We start from the raw sequence: 21,486 nt of genomic DNA, 5'->3' as shown, positions 1-21,486 counted from the left end.
TCAATTTATTGTTAATTGATTTTTTTAGGGCAAATTTTATTTGCATAGGTGTAAAGTAACAAAAACTATCCTATTATTATATAAAGTCTCTCAAATTTGTGGACTCTAACAAAGTATTAAAACCCTTGAAATCTTTAATTTATTCATAGAAAATAATATTTTCATATGATTATATATCTATATGTATTTATTTATTCTCTATTTTCAATGCATTGTCCATTGTCAATTTTATGTTGAGTACATGTCTGATTTGTTGTATTTGATATTTTTGTGTTATTGTTTAATCATTTTTGTTATAAAAAACAAGACCCGACAATTAAAAAAAAAAAAACAAGACCCCGACAAGTCACAAAAACATAAATGGCATGCATTATGATATAGTTTTAAGGACATACAGTATATCTGGCAGATAACATGCATTGGTATACATCATTCAGTACATAATCCATACCTCTCCCAATTCCACAGGCTGCTGCTAATATAGAAATAAATACAGACCATGATGCCAAGGGATCACAGCCAAATAAGGCTAGGGGCCTAATGCAGTGGCGTGAACAGATTTTTTGAAGGGCAGGAGCGAAAAGGAAAAAGAAAGGGCACAAATAGCGCATCTTTGCGACTGAAGAGGCCACTTTAGCACACATTTTGGCTCTAAAGAGGGCATGTTAGCACACATTTTGGCTCTCAAGAGGGAATGTTAGCACGAGTATTGGCTCTCAAGAGGGCATGTTAGCACCAGTTTTGGTTCTCAAGAGGGCATGTGAGCAAGAGTTTTGGCTCTCAAGAGGGCATGTTAGCATGAGTTTTGGCCCCCAAGAGGGCATGTTAGCACAACTTTTGGCTCTCAAGAGGGCATGTTAGCATGAGTTTTGGCTCCCAAGAGGGCGTGTTAGCATGAGTTTTGGCTCCCAAGAGTGCATGTTAGCATGAGTTTTGGCCCCCAAGAGGGCATGTTAACATGAGTTTTGGCTCCCAAGAGGGCATGTTAGCACAAGTTTTGGCTCCCAAGAGAGCATGTTAGCATTAGTTTTGGCCCCCAAGAGGGCATGTTAGCATGAGTTTTGGTTCTCAAGAGGGCATGTGAGCAAGAGTTTTGGCTCTCAAGAGGGCATGTTAGCATGAGTTTTGGCCCCCAAGAGGGCATGTTAGCACAAGTTTTGGCTCTCAAGAGGGCATGTTAGCACAAGTTTTGGCTCTCAAGAGGGCATGTTAGCATGAGTTTTGGCTACCAAGAGGGCATGTTAGCATGAGTTTTGGCTCCCAAGAGGGCGTGTTAGCATGAGTTTTGGCTCCCAAGAGTGCATGTTAGCATGAGTTTTGGCCCCCAAGAGGGCATGTTAACATGAGTTTTGGCTCCCAAGAGGGCATGTTAGCACAAGTTTTGGCTCTCTAGATGGCATGTTAGCCCAAGTTTTGGCTCCCAAGAGAGCATGTTAGCATGAGTTTTGGCTCCCAAGAGGGCATGTTAGCATGAGTTTTGGCTCTCAACAGGGCATGTTAGCACAAGTTTTGGCTCTCAAGAGGGCATGTTAGCACACATTTTGGTTCTCAAGAGGGCATGTTAGCATGAGTTTTGGCTCCCAAGAGGGCATGTTAGCGTGGGTTTTGGCTCCCAAGAGGGCATGTTAGCATGAGTTTTGACTCCCAAGAGGGCATGTTAGCATGAGTTTTGACTCCCAAGAGGGCATGTTAGCATGAGTTCTGGCTCTCAAGAGGGCATGTTAGCATGGGTTTTGGCTCTCAAGAGGGCATGTTAGCATGAGTTTTGGCTTCCAAGAGGGCATGTTAGCATGAGTTTTGGCTCCAAGAGGGCATGTTAGCATGAGTTTTGGCTCTCAAGAGGGCATGTTAGCATGAGTTTTGGCTCCCAAGAGGGCATGTTAGCAAGAGTTTTGGCTTCCAAGAGGGCATGTTAGCAGGAGTTTTGGCTCCCAAGAGGGCACTTTAGCACAAGTTTTGGCTCTCGAGAGGGCATGTTAGCATGAGTTTTGGCTCTCAAGAGGGCATGTTAGCACATGTTTTGGCTCCCAAGAGGGCATGTTAGCATGAGTTCTGGCTCCTAGATGGCACGTTTTTCAACAATTGGGCCACGATGGGGGGCCCTATGCACATCAGTGGCCTAAAGGACGTCCTGACCTATTTCGGTCTCAACTACACACATGTAAAGTTCCTGATTGTATCTTAAACAATTATTTTGCCTGGGGTGAGAAGTGTGTGTGCGTGTGTGTGTGTGTGTGTGTGTGTGTAGTAGTAGTAGGTGTGGAAGAAGGTTTCACGCACAAGCAATCACTCACACACACACACACGCACAGACATACCGACTCAAAAGGTGAAAACAACACCAGCAAGCTAGCAACCAGCAAGCTATAAATGTCATGATCTCATTATGTCTAATGAGATGCATGTGAAAAGGAACAGAAAACCCTTGACCTTTGAAACTAGCTGAGCATTAAACCAGTGAGCTGAGCATTAAACCAGTGAACAACAGTGACTATTTTTTAATGATTATACAGAACAAAAAATCGACCTACAGATCATCTACAATCCTGTTGCAAAAAGAGTATGACTTTTCTTTCTTTTAGGAATGGTTGGCCAGCATAACTTGAAAGGGAGCATCCATGGGACAAAAGTGTAACTGAAAAGTCCCCTCTTCCTCCTGCTGCTATGATTACTGCCCATGGGTGCAGATCCCAGGGGGGACGGGAGGAAACAATGATACCCAACACCCTAAATTATTAAAAATGGAACAAATGTATTTCCAGACTTCACATTTTAGATTTACAACTGAAAAAAAATGTTTGAAATGTTGAAAATATATTTTCCGAATCAATATTTTAAGAAAACGGTCCGATGTTCTCTGCTATTCACAGAAAGGGTCCTTTGTTCCCTGGTCTGTTATTTTTTTCACAATCAGTGCCGAATTCCACTGCAAATAGACTTATAGAACCCTAAAACTACCCCCTAACCCTAACCGTAACCCCTAACCCTAAGAAAATGCTGAATTAAATCAGCAGAGGCATAGGCTTATGCAACCAGAGAACATAGGGCCCAGGGAACGGGATGACCCCTTCTTAATTCAAACCACATGTCTGCAGCTGTGTTACTCTCTTACAAGTTAGCAGTTGGGGAGCCAGTGCACTGACATGAAAGACAGTGGTCTTGACATCCTCTTTGTTCCACCCTCTTTCCAGTAGGTGTACAGATAGATGTAGATTGTTCTAATAGTTTTTATTTATCAAATACAATTAAATGAAATAAAATGCAAATCCACCACCTAAAAAAAACTGTTTGTTGCGAACCCCATTTGATAGATTGGGACCCAGTGTCTCAGTGTTATGGCTATGGGTGATGTCATCTTCAACAGTCAATGTGCAGCAGAGGATAGCTGATTAATGTGTGATCAGCAGGCTGTCCCTAAACGAAACCACAACTGTCTATGGCCTGGATTCTGATTGTTAGATTGATGTGCTTAAGTTTTCAAATAAGACTTTGACCAAGATATTTATTTATACTGCAAAGGACGTCCTACTGGCAAACCAGTCTTTGTTGCATTACCAAAATCCTCTCAGTAACATAGAATGTAATGTGATTAATAATAACAGATTTGCTAATACCCCATATTCAGTTTCTCCAAACTCTGCAATTTCGACTTGATGCGATGCAAAATATGCCACAAAAAGTATTTACAGAAGTCTGTCATACGCCACAAAAAATAAATTTCACTGCCATGACGATACACTGACACAGGAAGGCCACTACCATAGACATTTCATGAACATTCAGGTTATTTTAAAAGGGGTATCTTCTGAAAAAAACATTTCCAGTATTTGGATGAGGAGACCAAAGGGAGACATTTTTTGTAGGATTCAGAATAAAATTGGAAGAGAATATAATAGAAGCTGTAACAGAAGAATACAAGTGATTTTTAGCAGAAAGAGAATTGGTCATTGTCATTTAAACGTAACATTGCTTTTAATGGGGAAACAGCCAACTGGGAACTGTGATGAATGTTGGGAGAGGGAAGCTGTGGAGCATGCTCTGTGCATGTGCAGGAAGTCTCACCTGAAAACCCACCTTTTCAGGCAGGCCTACTCCCTTTATTTTATTTTCTCTGTTAAAGCTGGATTGACCCCAGCCTTTTCTCTTTGTTTCTACTACTATAAGTATTATTAGTATGTAGTTCTTTTGTCAGATTATATTATTCCTTTTATGACTGAGTGTTTTTATTGTTTCATTTTGTAAGGTGACCTTGGCTGTAATGAAAGATGGACTTCGGAGGGCTGGAAAAACTGTGATAAATGTACAGATAATATTGAAATATGGAGAATCAGCGGAGGGCAGAGAACAAATTTTGAGATTCCTGACAGAATCAGGTCTCATTAAAAGATTGTGATTTTGGAAAGGTATAGATGATGTCATGTAATGTCAATGTAAGTACAGAGGGAGGCAGTAATGCAACATAATGGATGTAAACTGCCATTAAACCCCAAAGAAGAAGAAGAAAAAACATCTCCAATGTTTTTTTTTTTCCAACAGCTTTATTTAAAAGAGGTTGACATAGATACATTTAGTATGCAGGGAAGAGTGGGTAATACAGAGAACATGCCTGGGGTTCATTATACAAGGTTATACATGTAGCAAAAGTCAATGGTTTTAATAGCCTTTTCATTTCCTGATTTGGTGATTACCTTAAAGTAAAGCTCCATTTCCTTTTGAAAAACATAAATTATTTTATGAATATGTTATAAAATAAAAACAGATTCATTAAAAAGTAACATTTTCCGTCTTTCTTGGAGTAATTATGGAAACCCAAAACAACATTTTCCTAAAAATCTATAGTGAAAGAATATATTTGCTAAGGTCTGCCCATAGATTTCTGGGGTGAGAGCAAAGCCAGAACAAATTAACAACTGTTTCTAGATGATCTCTAATAATTGTTCCTGAAGATTTATCAACTTTTACTTTTGACTGATCCCCTGTAAAAGAACTTGTTGTTTTATATATTTATTTTCTATTGCTTTGCTTTCAATTTTTGTTCTGTTTATATCCTATTCTTTTTCAATGTAAGAAGTGCTACGCTCAGTTCTGAATGCAACAACTTTTGTAATTAGATTTAAATGTACTTATTTGTATTGTAGTTTGCACTTGCAATAAAAAAGATTAAAAAAGATTTTTACTAGTTCCTGCAGATTTTTTTCATCAACTTTATTATTCATTTACAAAATAGACTAACAGTGCATCAAACCATATGATGAGCCTCACATTAATAACCATTGGATGACAAATAGACATAACAAAATAAATACATAAATAGAGATAAAAATGATATTGATGATTTAAAAAAGGGTAAAAAGTAAGATACACCAGGGGATATGAGCTATGAAAATTAAAAGTGGAAGCACAGATTTATAGTTTTGATAGCTTTCTTGATTTTAGAAGTAATAACAGTAATAACAATAACAGTTTACTTTGGCAAATTTACACTTTACACAAGAATTAAAATGAGATTAACTAAAAATATATTATTTTCAGCTGGAGCGTCACTCTTTACAAACCAAAAAAGGACATGGGTCCATTAAAATTTCTAATAAAACAATAAGAAAGATGCTTCACACATCCTTTGTTGTCTTTTGAAACTCTATCAAACAAATCTTCCTCAAAGATGTTATAAATTCTTTACGCTCTAAATATTTAAAATTCCCCATGAATCCAAAAGCTAAAGAAATCCATTTTAAAAATTTAAATGGTGTGTATCCATGTGGTTAACTGTTACAACAGAGATTTGGTTTTGAAACAAACAAATGTGAATTTTGTGATGATATTGAAACCTCTGATCCTTTATTTTTTCAGTGCATGTTTTCTGAAGCACTCTGGACTGATATGCAAGACTGACTGCACCAGCCTGTCGTTAGGAACAAACGACCTATGTGGTCGTATGGGTTGGAGGACTTGTTGGACTGCACACAAAGATCCCACTGGAACCCTTTTCTCAAAAAGACATTATTTATGGAGTTGTTATGGTCAATAATGAATATACTAATCCTGGGATGAATTCACAAAGGTAAATATATGAAAAGTGAAACCTAAGTTCTATGTGTTTCATAACGAGCTTTTCTCTTTCACCAAAGCCCTTAACATAACGAAAAGTAAATATGCAATGAAACTTTTCAGTTTATTTGAAAAATATGCTCTGTGAGAAAAGCCCTAGCTGACTTATGTTTACATTCTTCTTTGCACCAGCTCCTTTTGAATGTAAACATGATGTAAGCCATGTTGTTTGTACATGATTTTATTAATAAGTTGGAAAAAAAAGGACATGATTCCTGCAGATTTAACAATCCCTTCCAAACGCTTCCGACCATAGACTGTATAAAAAATGGACGTAGCCTCTTCGCCGGGGCCCGCTCTTTTAACTTGATCCAATCCTTTTCGCCTCTATAGGAGAAGAGAGCAACACATGAGGCCACGCCCCAATTTGGGTGAAAACACTGCCTGCTTTGAATGGCGGTAAATACAAATTCCGCCCCTATCTGTCCTGATTTCGCCTATTTTATGCTAACCGGCCTAGGAACCTCCTGCAAAGACTAACGTTAGTCAGGCAGACATCTAAATACATCGCTGCAGAGGGGCGATGTATATAGAGCCCACACATTTATTCCTGCCTCATTGAAGCACCAGGAAATGCAGGCCTATGACAACCCTATCTCTGTCGTTAAAATACTGTCGTTTTAGTTTAGCTCTGTGAAACTAAACAAACAGCCAATGCTTTGTCCACCTGAGGTTAAATGAGGGTGAAAATCTACTGTCTTTCTTTCTCTGACGCACACACTCACTGCATCTTTCAGACATCATACTATCAATACCTTTGGAAATATTACTGTGTTTACCATAGACTGTAATGTATTTCCTCAAATGTGATCAAATTTATTTTCATAAACTGAGTATTCACTCCTGTTTTTCATATTAACGCCCACAAAACACTGAGGTCTTCTCCTTTGTTTTCACCTGAAAGGGGGCGCAGCCTTTTATGTGACGTAGAGTTGCTCTCTTCTATCTTGTCAGACTTTGACTCCTCCTCATTTCTTTTTAACCAAAAAAGGTAATTGAAGTGACATTGGGGGAGGGAGATAAGTCCGTCTTGGTTACATTTACAGAATTAGCGACATTAGCTCCATCGCCCAGGAGCTAGGCTAACAGAACACGTTACTAGATAAACGGAAGTGGGAGTCCTATGTCTCTTGCCGAGACTATGATATGAAATAAAGTTTGGGAATTTTTTTTCTAATCCAGCATTTATAATCTATGATTTAAACTGATATTTAACATAGTACCATGCTCATAGACTGTAAAACACCGACCCCCAGGGTCCAAATCCTCCCGGTGCCCCAGATTAGCATCTAGTGTGCCATCGATAGTAGGCTATATTGCAAGTCATGGTGCAAGTGCGACTATTAATCAGCATAACAAGCTAACGTTACCGTGTGTTCCTAAACCATCTGTTTGTACAGTCGATCGAAGTGCAAACCATCTTGTCATTTATGGAAACACCTCCACACCAATGGCCGCAGTCGAGGTCAAGCTGACGGAGTTAGCGTGCTTATCCTGACAACTAGTGAGGGACAGAGGCTAACTGTCACTCAAGAGGCTGCATCCTTAATTATTCATAAACCTTAAGCTCCAATAAAATAAAAACTAGCCTGGTACAAACAACCCCCACCCCGCCCCTTCCCCTCAGTGTAGTAATGGAGACATGACCTAAACATACAGACTAGCATGTGTTTTTGTTAACAAGTCCTAAATAGGTTTAATTATGCTTTGAAAATCGGCCTGTTTAACATGGGGGTCAATGAGAAACTGCTATATTGTGCAAACTACTCTTGCTGGAAAACTGCAGTTTTTTGGCACTTCTGTACTGGATCAACCAGGAAGTCGCTGTGGTGGGGGCGTGGTATTTCAGCGCATTGTAAATAGCGCGCCGTGACGTCATCACGTCGGGCCGAATGAAGCGTCATTCTTTCTGATGTAGAGCGGCGCGGCGGCCTTTCTTTGCTGCTCTGCACTTCTCTGTCTGTCTGCTCATCCCACGGTGTTTCAGCTCTCAATTTGATACTAACCATGACCAAACAGTCGCCACTCCTGGCCGCTTGCCTGCTGCTTCTTCTGGCTGCTGTGAGCCCGAAGGTTTCAGCGGAAGGTCTGGTGAACGAGGAGGTGAAGAGGACCGTGGACCTAAGCACTCATCTGGCCAAGATCACCGCGGAGATCGTGCTGTCCAACCAGGGGCACTCAGCCGTCCACAGCTTCATATTAGCGGTGGAGGCGGACCTGGCCCCGCACCTGGCGTACATCGGAGCTTCGGTGAGTCTCGCATGAGTGCCTTAAACACCGCGAACGCCTCTGACTTTAGCCGTTAGCTTTAGCCTGTTAGCCACATCATTTAAGTCGCTACTCATTTAATGGCTCTGCGCAAACTCGATGCTCTCAAAAGATGCATTTTTTCACGAAATCGACAGCAGCGATATTGCGCATGCTATCAGCATGCTTCCATAGGATGATGCAGTGCGTTCATTGAATGCATGAAATCCCAGCTACATGCTAATATGCAGTGAGGTCCTGCTACAAGTCAAACAGCCAGTTAGCCAACGGTATCTATTTCAACATGTGACGTCGCATTGCTAAGTGCACGGTATCGGCCTCATCACGTTAACTGTGAGCAGAAATGTACCGAACAGCTTAATCCACATTAGATCAATTCATTTTGATCCAATGTGGAATAAGATGTGAACTTCCGCAGCGCTGCACGCTCTGTCAGCGGCTGAATGACACGTATGAGCTGCGCAGCTCACTTCCGTGTGTGACCGCGCAGGCCTGCCCCCTTCACTTTGTGTGTGAAACTGTAACAATGCTCTGTTTTTCCTTGACATAATAATACGATACAGACGGTTAATTCAAGGAACTATTATCTATTGGATTATAGTCCTGTCATTTGGGTTGTGTTTATGTTAAATAAAGAGTATGCTCAGATCAGCATTTTTCCACAGGTGAAGGGTGATGAGGAGGAGGATGGCACACTTGAACTCCAACAGACAACTGTTCAGGGCCAAAGGTAAGAGACTGGACTCTTACATTCAGTGTTCGAAATTAACACCAGCCAACATTCCACACGTGGGTTAAAATACATTTTGGCGGGTGTTAATAATAATTTACTAGCCAGTTTGGCTAGCGATATGAGGTCCAACATGAGGCATTACATGCATGATAGGAAACAACGCAAACAAAACAAACACTTTGGTGGTGGGAACTAGTCATTTTAAAGTCGAGGCAGTAAAGGACCATGAGAGTGCCTGATGTTATCTGGGGAGCCTCAGGAACTTGTATGTAATATAGATAGATAGACAGATAGATTGATTCCAAGCTTGAAATAAAATGTTCGCACTTTCTGTGTGTATTTTGTTGTATGTAGTGTACTTGATATGTTTTTCATGCCAACAATGTTAATAAAATGATTGAATGCGTTCAGTGACACTCAAAATTCTAATGGAAATTCGGATGATGATTCATGCTGGTGATCAAAAAAAGTTACTTTAGAACCCTGCCTCCATGTCATCTAAACAGACTGTCACGCCTCTAAACAACTAAAGTGTTGGAGACAAACAAGATCACACCCTGGACCTTGTTTTGGCCTATGCTGTGGAAATGAATGACTTAAGTCTTTTCACAGAATCCTATTTTATCAGACCATTATTTAATAACTTTTGAATTCATATTACAGGACTACTCACCTCTGGGCAAAAGTTTCTACACTAGATGTTTATCTGATAGTGCTGTAACTAAATTTAAGGAAGCAATTCCATCTGCATTTAATTTAATGCCTTATCCTAATATTCAAGATTCCTGTACTAACGTTAGTTTTTCTGAAATTGATCACCTTGTTGAAAGTGTTGCAGGCTCAGTACGAACAACACTTGACTCTGTTGCTCCGTTAAAAAAGAAGATCATGAAACAGAGGAAGTTAGCTCCTGGGTAAAACGCACAATCCTGTGAATTAAAACGAACATCGCGAAAATTGGAAAGTAAATGGCGCTCCACTAAATTAAAGCAGCCTGTTACTCATCTTTAATAGAGGAGAATAAGAACAATCCTAGATGTCTTTTCACTGTGGCCAGGCTGATAGAGAGCCACAGCTCTACTGAGTCATGTATTCCTATAACCCTCAGTAGTAAAGACTTCATGACCTTCTTTAATGATAAAACAAAAACTTCGAGGTGTATGGAAAGATTTGTAAACAAAGCGGCGCATCGCAATGACATCAATCAATGCGTGTGACGTGTTGACGTATAGGCAGGCAAGAAGCAGTTGCGCGAGGCCCAGGTTGTGTGAGTAAAAACGGGCCTCGCCTTGTTATGCTGATGATACACAATTATATTTGTCGATCAAACCAGAAGAAACCGATCAGTTAGATAAACTTCTAATGTGCATAAAGGAAATAAAAAGCTGGATGACCTGCAATTTTCTGATGTTAAACTCAGAAAAAACAGAAGTTATTGTATTTGGCCCTAAAAGCCTCCAAAACTCTTAAGATAAAGATATTGTTACACTGGATGATGTTCTGTTGACCTCCAGCACCACAGTAAGGAACCTGGGTGTTATTTTTTATCAAGATATGTCCTTCGATTCTCACATAAAAATAACGACAAAGACTGCATATTTTCACCTGCGTAATATTGCGAAAATTAGGAACATTGTGTCTCAGAAAGATGCAGAAAATCTAGTCCATGCATTTGTTACTTCTAGGCTGGACTACTGGAACTCCTTATTATCAGGCTGCTCCAATAAGTCTGTTAAGAGTCTCCAGTTGGTCCAAAATCCTGCAGCTCGTGTACTAACTAAAACAAATTGAAGAGAACATATTTCTCCTGTATTAGCTTCTTTGCACTGACTACCTGTAAAATCTAGAATAGAATTTTAAATCCTTCTCCCTACCTACAAAGCTCTTATTGGTCAGGCTCTATCGTATCTTAGAGCGCACTCACACTGTCCTTCCGCACCGCACCCCGGGCTTTAGGGTACTTGTCCCCCCTCCCTCTCCCACCGCGCCCCAGGCCCGTTTGTACTCACACTGCCTGGACCTCGCGCAAATGCTTCTTGCTGTCCATACGTCATCACGCCGTAACACGTCACACGCATTGATTGACGTCATCGCGATGCGTCTCTTTGTTTACAAATCTTTCCATAGACCTCAGAGTTTTTGTGAGTCTTGTCGACTGTTTTTGAATATTTTCATCCGCCCAAAATCTGCAGTAAACACTCGACCTCCGCATCACACCAACATGAACCTTTCGCCGGCATTGCTGTTGTTGTAAATGTCCGCGCATGGTCCGTCCTTCTATTTACTATGTCCGAACAGGCGCACATAAATCCGTCCTCGTGCTCGTACACGTGCGCGCGCTCGTACATGTGCAAACGCGCTCTACAAAAGCCCACCTCTCTCAGGCGGGCCGTGGACGGCCCGCTGGCCGCAGTTATGCACGGAACGGGTACACTCACACTGCTCAAACGCACTAGGCTTTAGCCGAAAAAACGGTTTTGGCCCGGTGAGGAAGGACAGTGTGCCCTTAAAGAGCTCATAGTACCGTATTACCCGACTAGTTCTCTGCACTCCGAGAATGCAGAGCTACTCGTCGTTCCTAGAGTCTCCAAAAGTAGAATGGGATGCAGAGCCTTCAGCTACCAAGCTCCTCTCCTGTGGAACCAACTCCCAAGTGTTATTCGGGAGGCAGACACTGTCCCCATATTTAAAAGTAAACCTAAAACTTTCCTCTTTGATAAAGCTTACAGCTAGGGCTTACGAGTCCTTAGCTATGTTGTTATTTTTAAGATAATTGTGTCAGAACAGATGACTGTCCTCCACAGAGCTGGGTCTGTCCGACGTTCCTGCCTGTTGTAGGGTTTTTGTTGCCACCGTACTCTATGGAGGAATTGTTGTGTCTATGTAAATCATAAATAAGTCATAGTGTGGTCTATACCTACTCTGTATCCTGAGATCCTAAATGTCCTGAGATGACTTTTGTTATGACTTGGCACTATAAATAAAAATTGAATTGAAGATTTTTACATTCAGTAACTTAATATGAAAATAAATGTGTTTATTATTAAATTAAAAAAAAACATTTAGGTCAATTTGGCACATTTTTCATGTACAGTTTAAAGTAATAAAACCACAATCCCCTTCCTTAGAATTCCTCTTTTAAGAATTTAAAAATGCTTTCCTGTGAAGTTGGTTTTTACAGCAGCAGTGTTATCATTATGAAAATGTGTCTTACCCATGCTCCTCTGTCTCATATGTTCCCATATAGTGGAAGTTTTTTCAAAGTGCAGCTGCCCTCCAATCTGGCAGCAGGTGCTCAGCTAAAAACGAAGGTGGAGATGACCTTCAGCCATGTCCTGAAGCCTTTCCCCACACACATCACACAAGCTGAGCGCCAGCTGGTGGTCTTTCATGGCAACCACTACCTGTACTCTCCATACACCACCCGCAGTCAAACTACACGTGTTCGCCTGGCCTCCAAGACTGTAGAGACCTACACCAAGCTTGGTAACCCCAGCAAGAACGACGAGATGATTGAGTACGGGCCTTTCCGTGACGTGGCTCCGTTCAGCGAGGTACAGCTTAGACCAGATTTGACACGCTTCAAGTGAAGCTGCAAGAAAGTTGGTAAAACATTCTCCATTGTGTTCTCTACTGTCCACAGGATACGATGAAGATCCATTATGAAAACAACTCACCCTTCCTCACCATCAGTGTCATCACTCGAACCATTGAGGTCTCTCACTGGGGGAACATTGCTGTGGAAGAGACTATCGACCTGAGGCACACAGGAGCCATGCTGAAGGGGCCTTTCTCTCGTTACGATTATCAGCGCCAGTCAGACAGCGGCATCTCATCTGTCAAATCCTTCAAGGTGTTGTATTACACTTAAACCACTGACTTCTGACATGGTTTCACTGTTAAGGTGAGGATGATGACTGTATACTTTCTCCTCAACAGACTATTCTTCCGGCCTCGGCTCAGGACGTCTACTACAGAGATGAGATTGGGAACATCTCCACCTCCCATCTGCAGGTTCTGGATGACTCAGTGGAGGTGGAGGTCAGGCCTCGCTTCCCCTTGTTCGGAGGCTGGAAGACCCACTACATCATTGGATACAATCTGCCCAGCTATGAGTACCTCTACACCCTGGGTGAGTTGACTTCGGTTTAGGGCTGGGTATCACCTAAAAAACGACGATGCCTCATCTCATCTCATCTCATCTCATCTTCAACCGCTTATCCGTGGTCAGGTCGTGGGGGCAGCAGCTCTAGCAGAGGACCCCAAACTTCCCTTTCCCGGGCCACATTAACCAGCTCTAACTGGGGGATCCCGAGGTGTTCCCAAGCCAGTGTGGAGATATAATCTCTCCACATAGTCCTGGGTCTTACCCGAGGCCTCCTCCCAGCTGGACATGCCTGGAACACCTCCCTAGGGAGGCGCCCAGGGGGCATCCTTACTAGATGCCCGAAACCACCTCAACTGGCTCCTTTCAACGCAAAGGAGCAGCCGCTCTACTCTGAGTTCCTCACGGATGGCTGTACTTCTCACCCTATCTCTAAGGGAGACTCCTGCCACCCTCATTAGAAAACCCATTTCGGCCGCTTGTACCCGTGACCTCGTTCTTTCGGTCATGGCCCAGCTTTCATGACCATAGGTGAGGGTAGGAAACGAAGATTGACCGGTAGATCGAGAGCTTTGCCTTCCGGCTCAGCTCTCTTTTCGTCACAACGGTGCGGTAGAGTGACTGCAACACTGCCCCCGCTGCTCCGATTCTCGGGCCAAACTCATGCTCCATCGTCCCCTCACTCGAGAAGATGATCCTGAGGTACTTGAACTCCTTCACTTGGGGTAAGGACTCATTCCCTACCTGGAGTAAGCAATCCACCGGTTTTCTGCTGAGAGCCATGGCCTCATCCCAGCTGTTTCACACTCAGCTGCGAACTGATCCAGTGAGTGCTGAAGGTCACTGACCGACGATGGCATCAGGACCACATCTTCTGCAAAAAGCAGAGACAAGATCCTCAGCCCACCAAACTGCAACCCCTCCCCGCCTGGACTACGCCTCGATATCCTGTCCATGAAAATCACGAACAGGATTGGTGACAAAGCGCACCCCTGGCAGAGGCCAACCCCCACTGGGAACGAATCCGACTTACTGCCAAGGATCCGGACACAGCTCTCGCTTTTGGTGTACAGAGATTAGATGGCCCACAGAAGTGACCCCCCCACCCCATACTCCCGCAACACCTCCCACAGTATCTCCCGAGGGACACGGTCATATGCCTTCTCCAGATCCACAAAGCACTTGTAAACTGGATGGGCATACTCCCAGGCCCCCTCCCGGATCCTTGCGAGAGTGAAGAGCTGGTCCGTTGTTCCATGTCCAGGACGGAATCCGCATTGTTCCTCTTCAATCTGAGGTTTGACTATAGGACGTACCCTCCTTTCCAGCACCTTGGAGTAGACTTTACCAGGGATGCTGAGTAGTGTGATACCCCTGTAATTGGCACACACCCTCTGGTCCCCCTTTTTTAAATAGGGGAACCACCACCCTGGTCTGCCACTCCCTTGGCACTGTCCCAGTCTTCCACGCAATGTTGAAGAGACGTGTCAACCAAGACAGCCCCTCCAAACCCAAAGCTTTCAGCATTTCTGGACGAATCTCATCAATCCCTGGGGCATTTTCACTGTGGAGTTGTTTGACTACCTCAGTGAAATCCGCCAGGGATATTGACAATGATTCCCCATTAGCCTCCAGCTCTGCCTCTACAAAAGAGGGCGCGTTAGTCGGATTAAGGAGTTCCTCAAAGTGCTCCTTCCACCGCCCGATTACCTCATCAGCGTCCCGTCCTTACTGTACAGCTTGGACGGTTCCCCGTTTCACCCTCCTGAGGTGTCAAATGGTTTTCCAGAAACACCTTGGTGCCGCCAAAAAATCCTTTTCCATGACTTCTCCGAACTCCTCCCACACCCGCTGCTTTGCCTCTGACACAGCAGAGGCTGCAGCCCTTCTGGCCTGTTGGTACCTTGCAACTGCCTCCGGAGTCTTCTGGGATAACATATCCCGGAAGGCCTGCTTTTTTAGTCGGACAGCTTCCCTGACCACCACGGTGTTCGAGGGTTACCGCCCCTTGAGGCACCTAAGACCTTTGGGCCACAACTCACTGCTGCACCTTCAGCAATGGAAGCTTTGAACATTGCCCACTCCGGTTCAATGCCCCCAACCTCCACAGGGATGCCAGAAAAGCTCCGCCGGAGGTGTGAGTTGAAGATCTCTCGGACAGGGGCCTCCTTCAGACGTTCCCAGTTTACCCGCACTACTCGTTTAGGCTTACCTGGTCTGTCCAGAATCTTCCCCCATCCTCTTGCCCAACTCATCACCAAATGGTGATCAGTTGACAGCTCTGCCCCTCTCTTCACTTGAGTGTCTAAAACATACGGCCTAAGATCAGATGATACGATCACAAAATCGATCATCGACCTTTGGCCTAGGGTGCTCTGGTACCACGTACACTTATGAGCATCCTTATGTTCCAACATGGTGTTAGTTATAGACAATCCATGACTAGCACAGAAGTCTAATAACAGATGACCGCTCGGATTCAGATCAGAGTTTCTCCCAATCACGCTACTCCAGGTGTCTCCCACAGCGTGGAAGTCTCCCAGCAGAACTATGGAGTCCCCTACTGAAGCCCCATGCAGGACTCCATTCAGGGTCTCCAAGAAGGCTGAATACTCTGAACTGCTGTTCAGTGCATATGCAAAAACAACAGCCAGAGTTTTCCCCCTACCACCCGCAGGCGTAAGGAGGCGGCCCTCTTGTCCACCGGGGTGAACTCCAACACTGCGGCCCGCCCGGCGCCTCACACCCTGGGCAACTCCAGAGAAGAATAGGGTCCAACCCCTATCCAGGAGTACGGTTCCAGAACCAAGACTGTGTGTGGAAGTAAGCCCCACCAGAACTAACTGGTAGCGCTCCAACTCCTGCACAAGCTCCAGCTCCTTCCCTGACAGAGAGGTGACATTCCACTTCCCCAGAGCCAGCCTCTGCTGCCTGTGTCTGGTCCGTTGAAGCCCCTCACCTTCACTGTCACCCGTGCAGCAGCGCACCCGACCCAAGCGGTTCCTCCTGCGAGTGGTGGGCCCACAGGATGGAGAGGAGGGAGGTGACATGTCACTTTTTCGGGCTGTGCCCGGCCGGGTTCCGTGGCAAACCCGGCCACCAGGCGCTCGCCGGCAAGGCCTTCGTCTGGGCCTGGCTCCAGACGGGGGCCCTGGGCTACCTCCGGCCAGGGTCTCTCTTCCTCTTCCTCATTTGTGCATAGTGTCTTTGTGAACCATTCTTAGTCCGGCCCCTCGCCTGAGACCACTCTGCCATGGGAGACCCTACCAGGAGCACTAGGCTCCAGACAACACAGCCCTCAGGTTCACAGGGACACACAAACCTCTCCACCACAATAAGGTGATGGTTCGCGGAGAGGAAAACGATGATACCAGTACCCATAAAGTGTTACAGATACCAATAGAGTACTTAATTTGATACTTTTTGAAAAAGAAATCTACTCATTCGATATCTATCATGTGAATGGAAGCATCTCGACACGCTGAACTGCCAGCTCTGTTAAACACAAACCCGACTTCACTTCGCCTCAGCACAGGTTGTTGCTGCTGCAGTAGAAGAAGAAGAAGAAGAAGAATTCCTTTATTAGTCCCGCAACGGGGAAATTCGATAGTAGCGGGTCGTTTGAAGAATGCTTGCGTTAATTTGCTGCGAGCAAAACAAGATCTGTGTACAAAAATTACAGAACGCATGGATAATTTGACTGGAAACGTTTTTATACCACTTGATACTGGATTATTTCGGCCGATGCCTTAAAGATATCGGACAGATACCCAGCCCTACTTCTCCTAACACGAACAGGGGAACTTCAATTCCCAGTTAGACCCATGTTCTGAAGGACCATGCCAGTGTTGCTCAGCAGAGCAGATCATGATGTTGTATCATCATCATCATCATCATTTCAACCCGGTCTTCTTGTTGTTGCTAATGTGTCATGTGGTTTTATCTTCTAGGTGACCAGTATGCATTGAAGATGAGATTGGTTGACCATGTGTATGATGACCAGGTGATTGACTCCCTCACCGTTAAAATCATCCTACCAGAGGGGGCCAGGTCAGTGTTTGCAAGTACATTTGCAGTATGTTAGGTTTAGTAGAGATTTCTACTGTATTCAATGCTGATATCTCATATTTTCCTGGTCTTGTCCTATCAGAAACATCCACGTGGATACACCTTACAAAATTGACCGCATGCCAAACCAGCTGCACTATACATATCTGGACACCTTTGGCCGACCAGTGCTGGTTGCTACTAAGAACAACTTGGTGGAGCATCACATCCAGGATGTTGTGGTAAGATAAATAAAAGGACCGTGCATTATATATTCTATGCATATAAATGCATTCTGTAGCAGCAAATATGTAGAAAATGCCTTTGACTAACATAACATTTAGCAACTACAGTGTTATTAGCCGGATAGCATGCAGAGCTGTAGTTTTTTTTTTTTTGCACAACTGGGAAATAGATATATTAGAATGAGCTGAGTTCCTTTGTGGTGCCAGTAATATGAACCTGTTACATTTTTTATCTTCCCTATGGAGCCGTCCTCAGGACAAACAGCAAAAGGGAAGTTTACTGAGTTATCTGGATATAACTTTGTAAGGCTTTTGACATCAGCTTTGTTCCAGTTTTGAGGAATCTTTTAGTGAGTTTTCAGGGTAAATTGGTAAACCTGCTTTTTAGAACAAATTTTAGGAAAGCCAGGATGTTTTTGTTTGTGGTAGCTTTTGAATATCACCGTCTTTAGGTGCTGTTTGATGCTATTACTGAAATATGTATGACCATACTTACTATTATAATACATCCTTCAAAGTACTGTATCCTCAGTGTCAAGACAAGGTGTATATTTCTAATATATTACAGAGAAAAGCATGCATTATTATCTCAGTCTTTGAATCAGTATGTATGTATAATGAATAAATATCAAAGTAGTAAATTATTAATATTTGGTCTAGTAAACAATTGTTTGAGTACTTTCTTCATGGGTTAAGACACAGACCAATGACGCAATGTCCCTAGTTCTCATACAACCTTTGTTGCATGTTGTTTCCCCTCTTCTCTCCCCTCATTTCCTCTCTCTATTATATAGCTACCCAATAAAACTATCAAATGCCCCCAAAAGAAGAAATAAAACAAGCTGTGAAGTTTTATTCAAATCTGAATTAATAAACCATTTTTGTGATTACCAGGTTCATTATAACTTCAACAGGATCCTGATGCTACAGGAGCCTCTCTTGGTTGTAGGGGCCTTCTACATCCTCTTCTTCACTGTCATCATCTACGTCCGCCTGGACTTTGCCATCACAAAGGTACGACAGCATTTATGTTTCTATGCTCTACGCTCCCCTCTCTTGGCAGATATTCTGCATAATTGTATCTTCATTCAGTTCTTGTGCCTTCACTGTTTTTAAATGCGTGTTTATGTCTCTCTTTATTCAGGACCCTGCAGCTGAGGTGCGTATGAAGGTGGCCTCCATCACCGAGCAGGTGCTGACTCTGGTCAACAAGCGCCTGGGTCTGTACCGACACATGGATGAAGTGGTCAACCGCTATAAGCAGTCCCGGGACACCGGGGCGCTAAACAGTGGTCGGAAGACCCTGGACGCCGACCATCGTACTCTCACCAACGAAATCAGCTCACTGCAGGCCCGTCTCAAAGCCGAGGGCTCCGACTTGGCTGATAAGGCTAGTGGCGTGTTTGAGAGCGCAGATTGAAATGGTGTAAAATAAATAATCTGAAAGTACAGTGACGTTAACTCCTCTCTCTGTGCTCTCAGGTCGGGGAGGTCCAGAAGCTGGATGGCCAGGTGAAGGAGCTGGTGTGTCGCTCCTGCCAGGAGGCAGAGCGGCTGGTGGCTGGTAAGGTCAAGAAGGAGGCTTACATCGAGAGCGAGAAGACTCTGACGGGCAAGAGACAGGAGCTCGTCAGTCGCGTCGACAGTCTGCTGGATGCCCTCTAAACTACTCCTGCCACACTAGCACACACATACAGACACACACGAATGAGAACGAAATTAAATGTGACACAAATGCTTACACATTTTTTTTATTACCATCTTTGAACTCAGATATGGACAATTAACATCTCATATTCTGGTAGTGATAGGTTTATCCAAACACTTGTGCCTTGTGATAAACTTGAGGTCACTGCGCGCTCAGCTCCACAGCAGCTATGTCACAACTTCTGGCTTTTTTGTGTCTGTTTTTGAGTTTGATGAGCTACATTTTGTCACACTTCTCAGACTTGACACTTCATTTTTATGTCAAAATCTGGTCTTTGTACCCCCCTTATGTATGTATGGTTATGGGACTTTTTTTGGAAACCAATAACAGATGGGCCCAAGTGTTTTCCTTGTTCTCATGTCTTTACTCACATATGCCGTATTCTACGATTGAGTCATCTGTAATTATTTAGTAAGAAGGTGATTTTTTTCTAATAGTATCTCTTTCGCACTTACCTTTTTTCTACTCGCCCCTGACTGACGTTTTTATTTGATGAACAAATTTAAGGCTCTAATTCTGTGTCATCCCAAACACTTGTTTTTGATGTTCCTCAGTCATATTTTCTACATTTTGTATGATTTTGTTTTGTCTTGTAAGTGGTGTTTTTTGACCATGAGATTAGTGAGTACATGAGATTAGGCTGTATGTGAGAAAAGACATGGGAGATAGGACACAGGTGTTTGTGAAATGGGCAATGATATGGAAAGCTGTCAAATTTGAAATAAAGTTTTGAGAAACTTCTCATTTAGCATGATTTTAGATGACAGCAAGTGTATTAAGATGATTGATGGAGTTTAACTTTGGCGTGTTAGTACAGTTTTCCCAACCCCTTTGGTCTGTCCATCAGTTCCAAATGTAAAACGCTATTCATTATATAAAAGTGGATATTATTTTTTTCATACAGCTGAACTGAATATTTAGGTTGGTTTGCTCAACAAATGTACCAATTCCCCCTTGGTAAAGTTGAATGTTCCAACTTTTCACCGATATCTTTGTTCTAACTATTTTAGCTGTTTTTTCATTAGCTAGTAAAGGTAATTATTTGACTTGTTTAGTCATTACTTTTAGCAAACTGCTTCAACTTTTTATGCATTACTTTTAACTATTGCAATTAAGTCATACTTTGAACTAGTCTTGCTTTTAGATATTTCTACCGTGTATCGATTTATGAGTGCTAACTAGTTAGATTTCACACACCCCTGCTGTACATACCTGCAATATGAAGTTCTTTTGATCAAATCATCAAAAAAAAAAAAAAAATCATCAAATTAATTTTTTTTCCAGATTAGCTGAGCTGCTCCACAAGCTCAAAGTACCCTTTGAGTGTCTTAGTTAATTTGGGGAAGCAGTACACTTGGTTGATCAAAAGAGGGCGTACTTGTGTCAAGAACTACCACTTTAATCACATTGTGGTGTGATTAGCCCCCCACCCCCTCCTTTTAACAATGCTAAACACAATTAACCCTGCCACTGAATACTCTGCGGACATATGCTATGGATAAAATGTCATCTGACCATCCCGAAATAAAAATCAGCTACATATGACTGTTGCCCATTTTAAAACTGGCACCTCAGAGGGAATTTCCAGCACATTGTTGCATTCCTTGTTTCAGAGAAACCCCACCTATCAGACTCCTCCAGAGTGAGCGGAGCAGCTAACCTGCCTCGATCACAGTTGGTGCCCAGGACAAAACATAAGGGTCAGTCTGAGGTCATCACTTTCCCTCTGAGGTCACCAGGGGTCCTTGCAGGTCATTTCCTACTCCATAATAACAGGCCCCGCTCCGCTCACAATGATAATGTTAACATATTGTATGTGCCATACAATAATCATTCTGAAAATACACAGCAGGGGGAAAGCAAAGACAATGTCTGTTAGCACTGATTCTCGGTGCTGGTGAAAGGCCACACAATAGCATTTTTGTTTGTGTGTTTGTACTTGAGTGGAGATTTGGAGCAGTGAGAGTTTGGACTGAATGCCGCCGAGTCTCATTCTCACAGCAGAATACAGAAGGCAGACTGCTGCTGCTCGCACACATCCACCTCAACACCAGAGACTGTTTCCAACAAACAGCTGAGCTCATGTCTGCTTGATGCTATCAGGTCGCTCTGTGAGGTCAGTGACGTGATTGAAGGGTTCCTTTGAGGACAGAAACAACATTTAAAACGTGTGTATTTGAGGTTTTGAAGAAAGAATTATTGGCCTTTCTTTATAATAAAATAACCTCAGATCATCAGTATGCTTAAACTTTCTGGCCTGTTCTCCATCTGA

At 43.2% G+C, this 21,486-nt stretch overlaps 1 protein-coding gene across 1 annotated transcript; it reads left to right on the top strand.

The window, feature by feature from the left end:
* Positions 1-8,027: 8,027 nt before the first annotated feature.
* On the top strand, positions 8,028-19,949 carry rpn1 (ribophorin I). The gene is made up of 10 exons (XM_083939650.1): positions 8,028-8,358; positions 9,042-9,106; positions 12,357-12,663; positions 12,753-12,962; positions 13,049-13,241; positions 17,165-17,264; positions 17,365-17,503; positions 18,401-18,520; positions 18,651-18,896; positions 18,989-19,949. Exons 1-10 carry the CDS (start codon positions 8,116-8,118, stop codon positions 19,169-19,171), a joined length of 1,806 nt encoding a protein of 601 aa, XP_083795776.1. The 5' UTR covers positions 8,028-8,115; the 3' UTR covers positions 19,172-19,949.
* The last annotated feature ends 1,537 nt before the right edge of the window (positions 19,950-21,486 follow it).

The sequence above is a fragment of the Echiichthys vipera genome (assembly GCF_963691815.1).
Source record: "Echiichthys vipera genome assembly, chromosome: X".
Taxonomy (NCBI): Eukaryota; Metazoa; Chordata; class Actinopteri; order Perciformes; family Trachinidae; genus Echiichthys; species Echiichthys vipera.
Note: the sequence above shows the minus strand (reverse complement) of the source record. Positions and strands in the feature narration are given on the sequence as shown.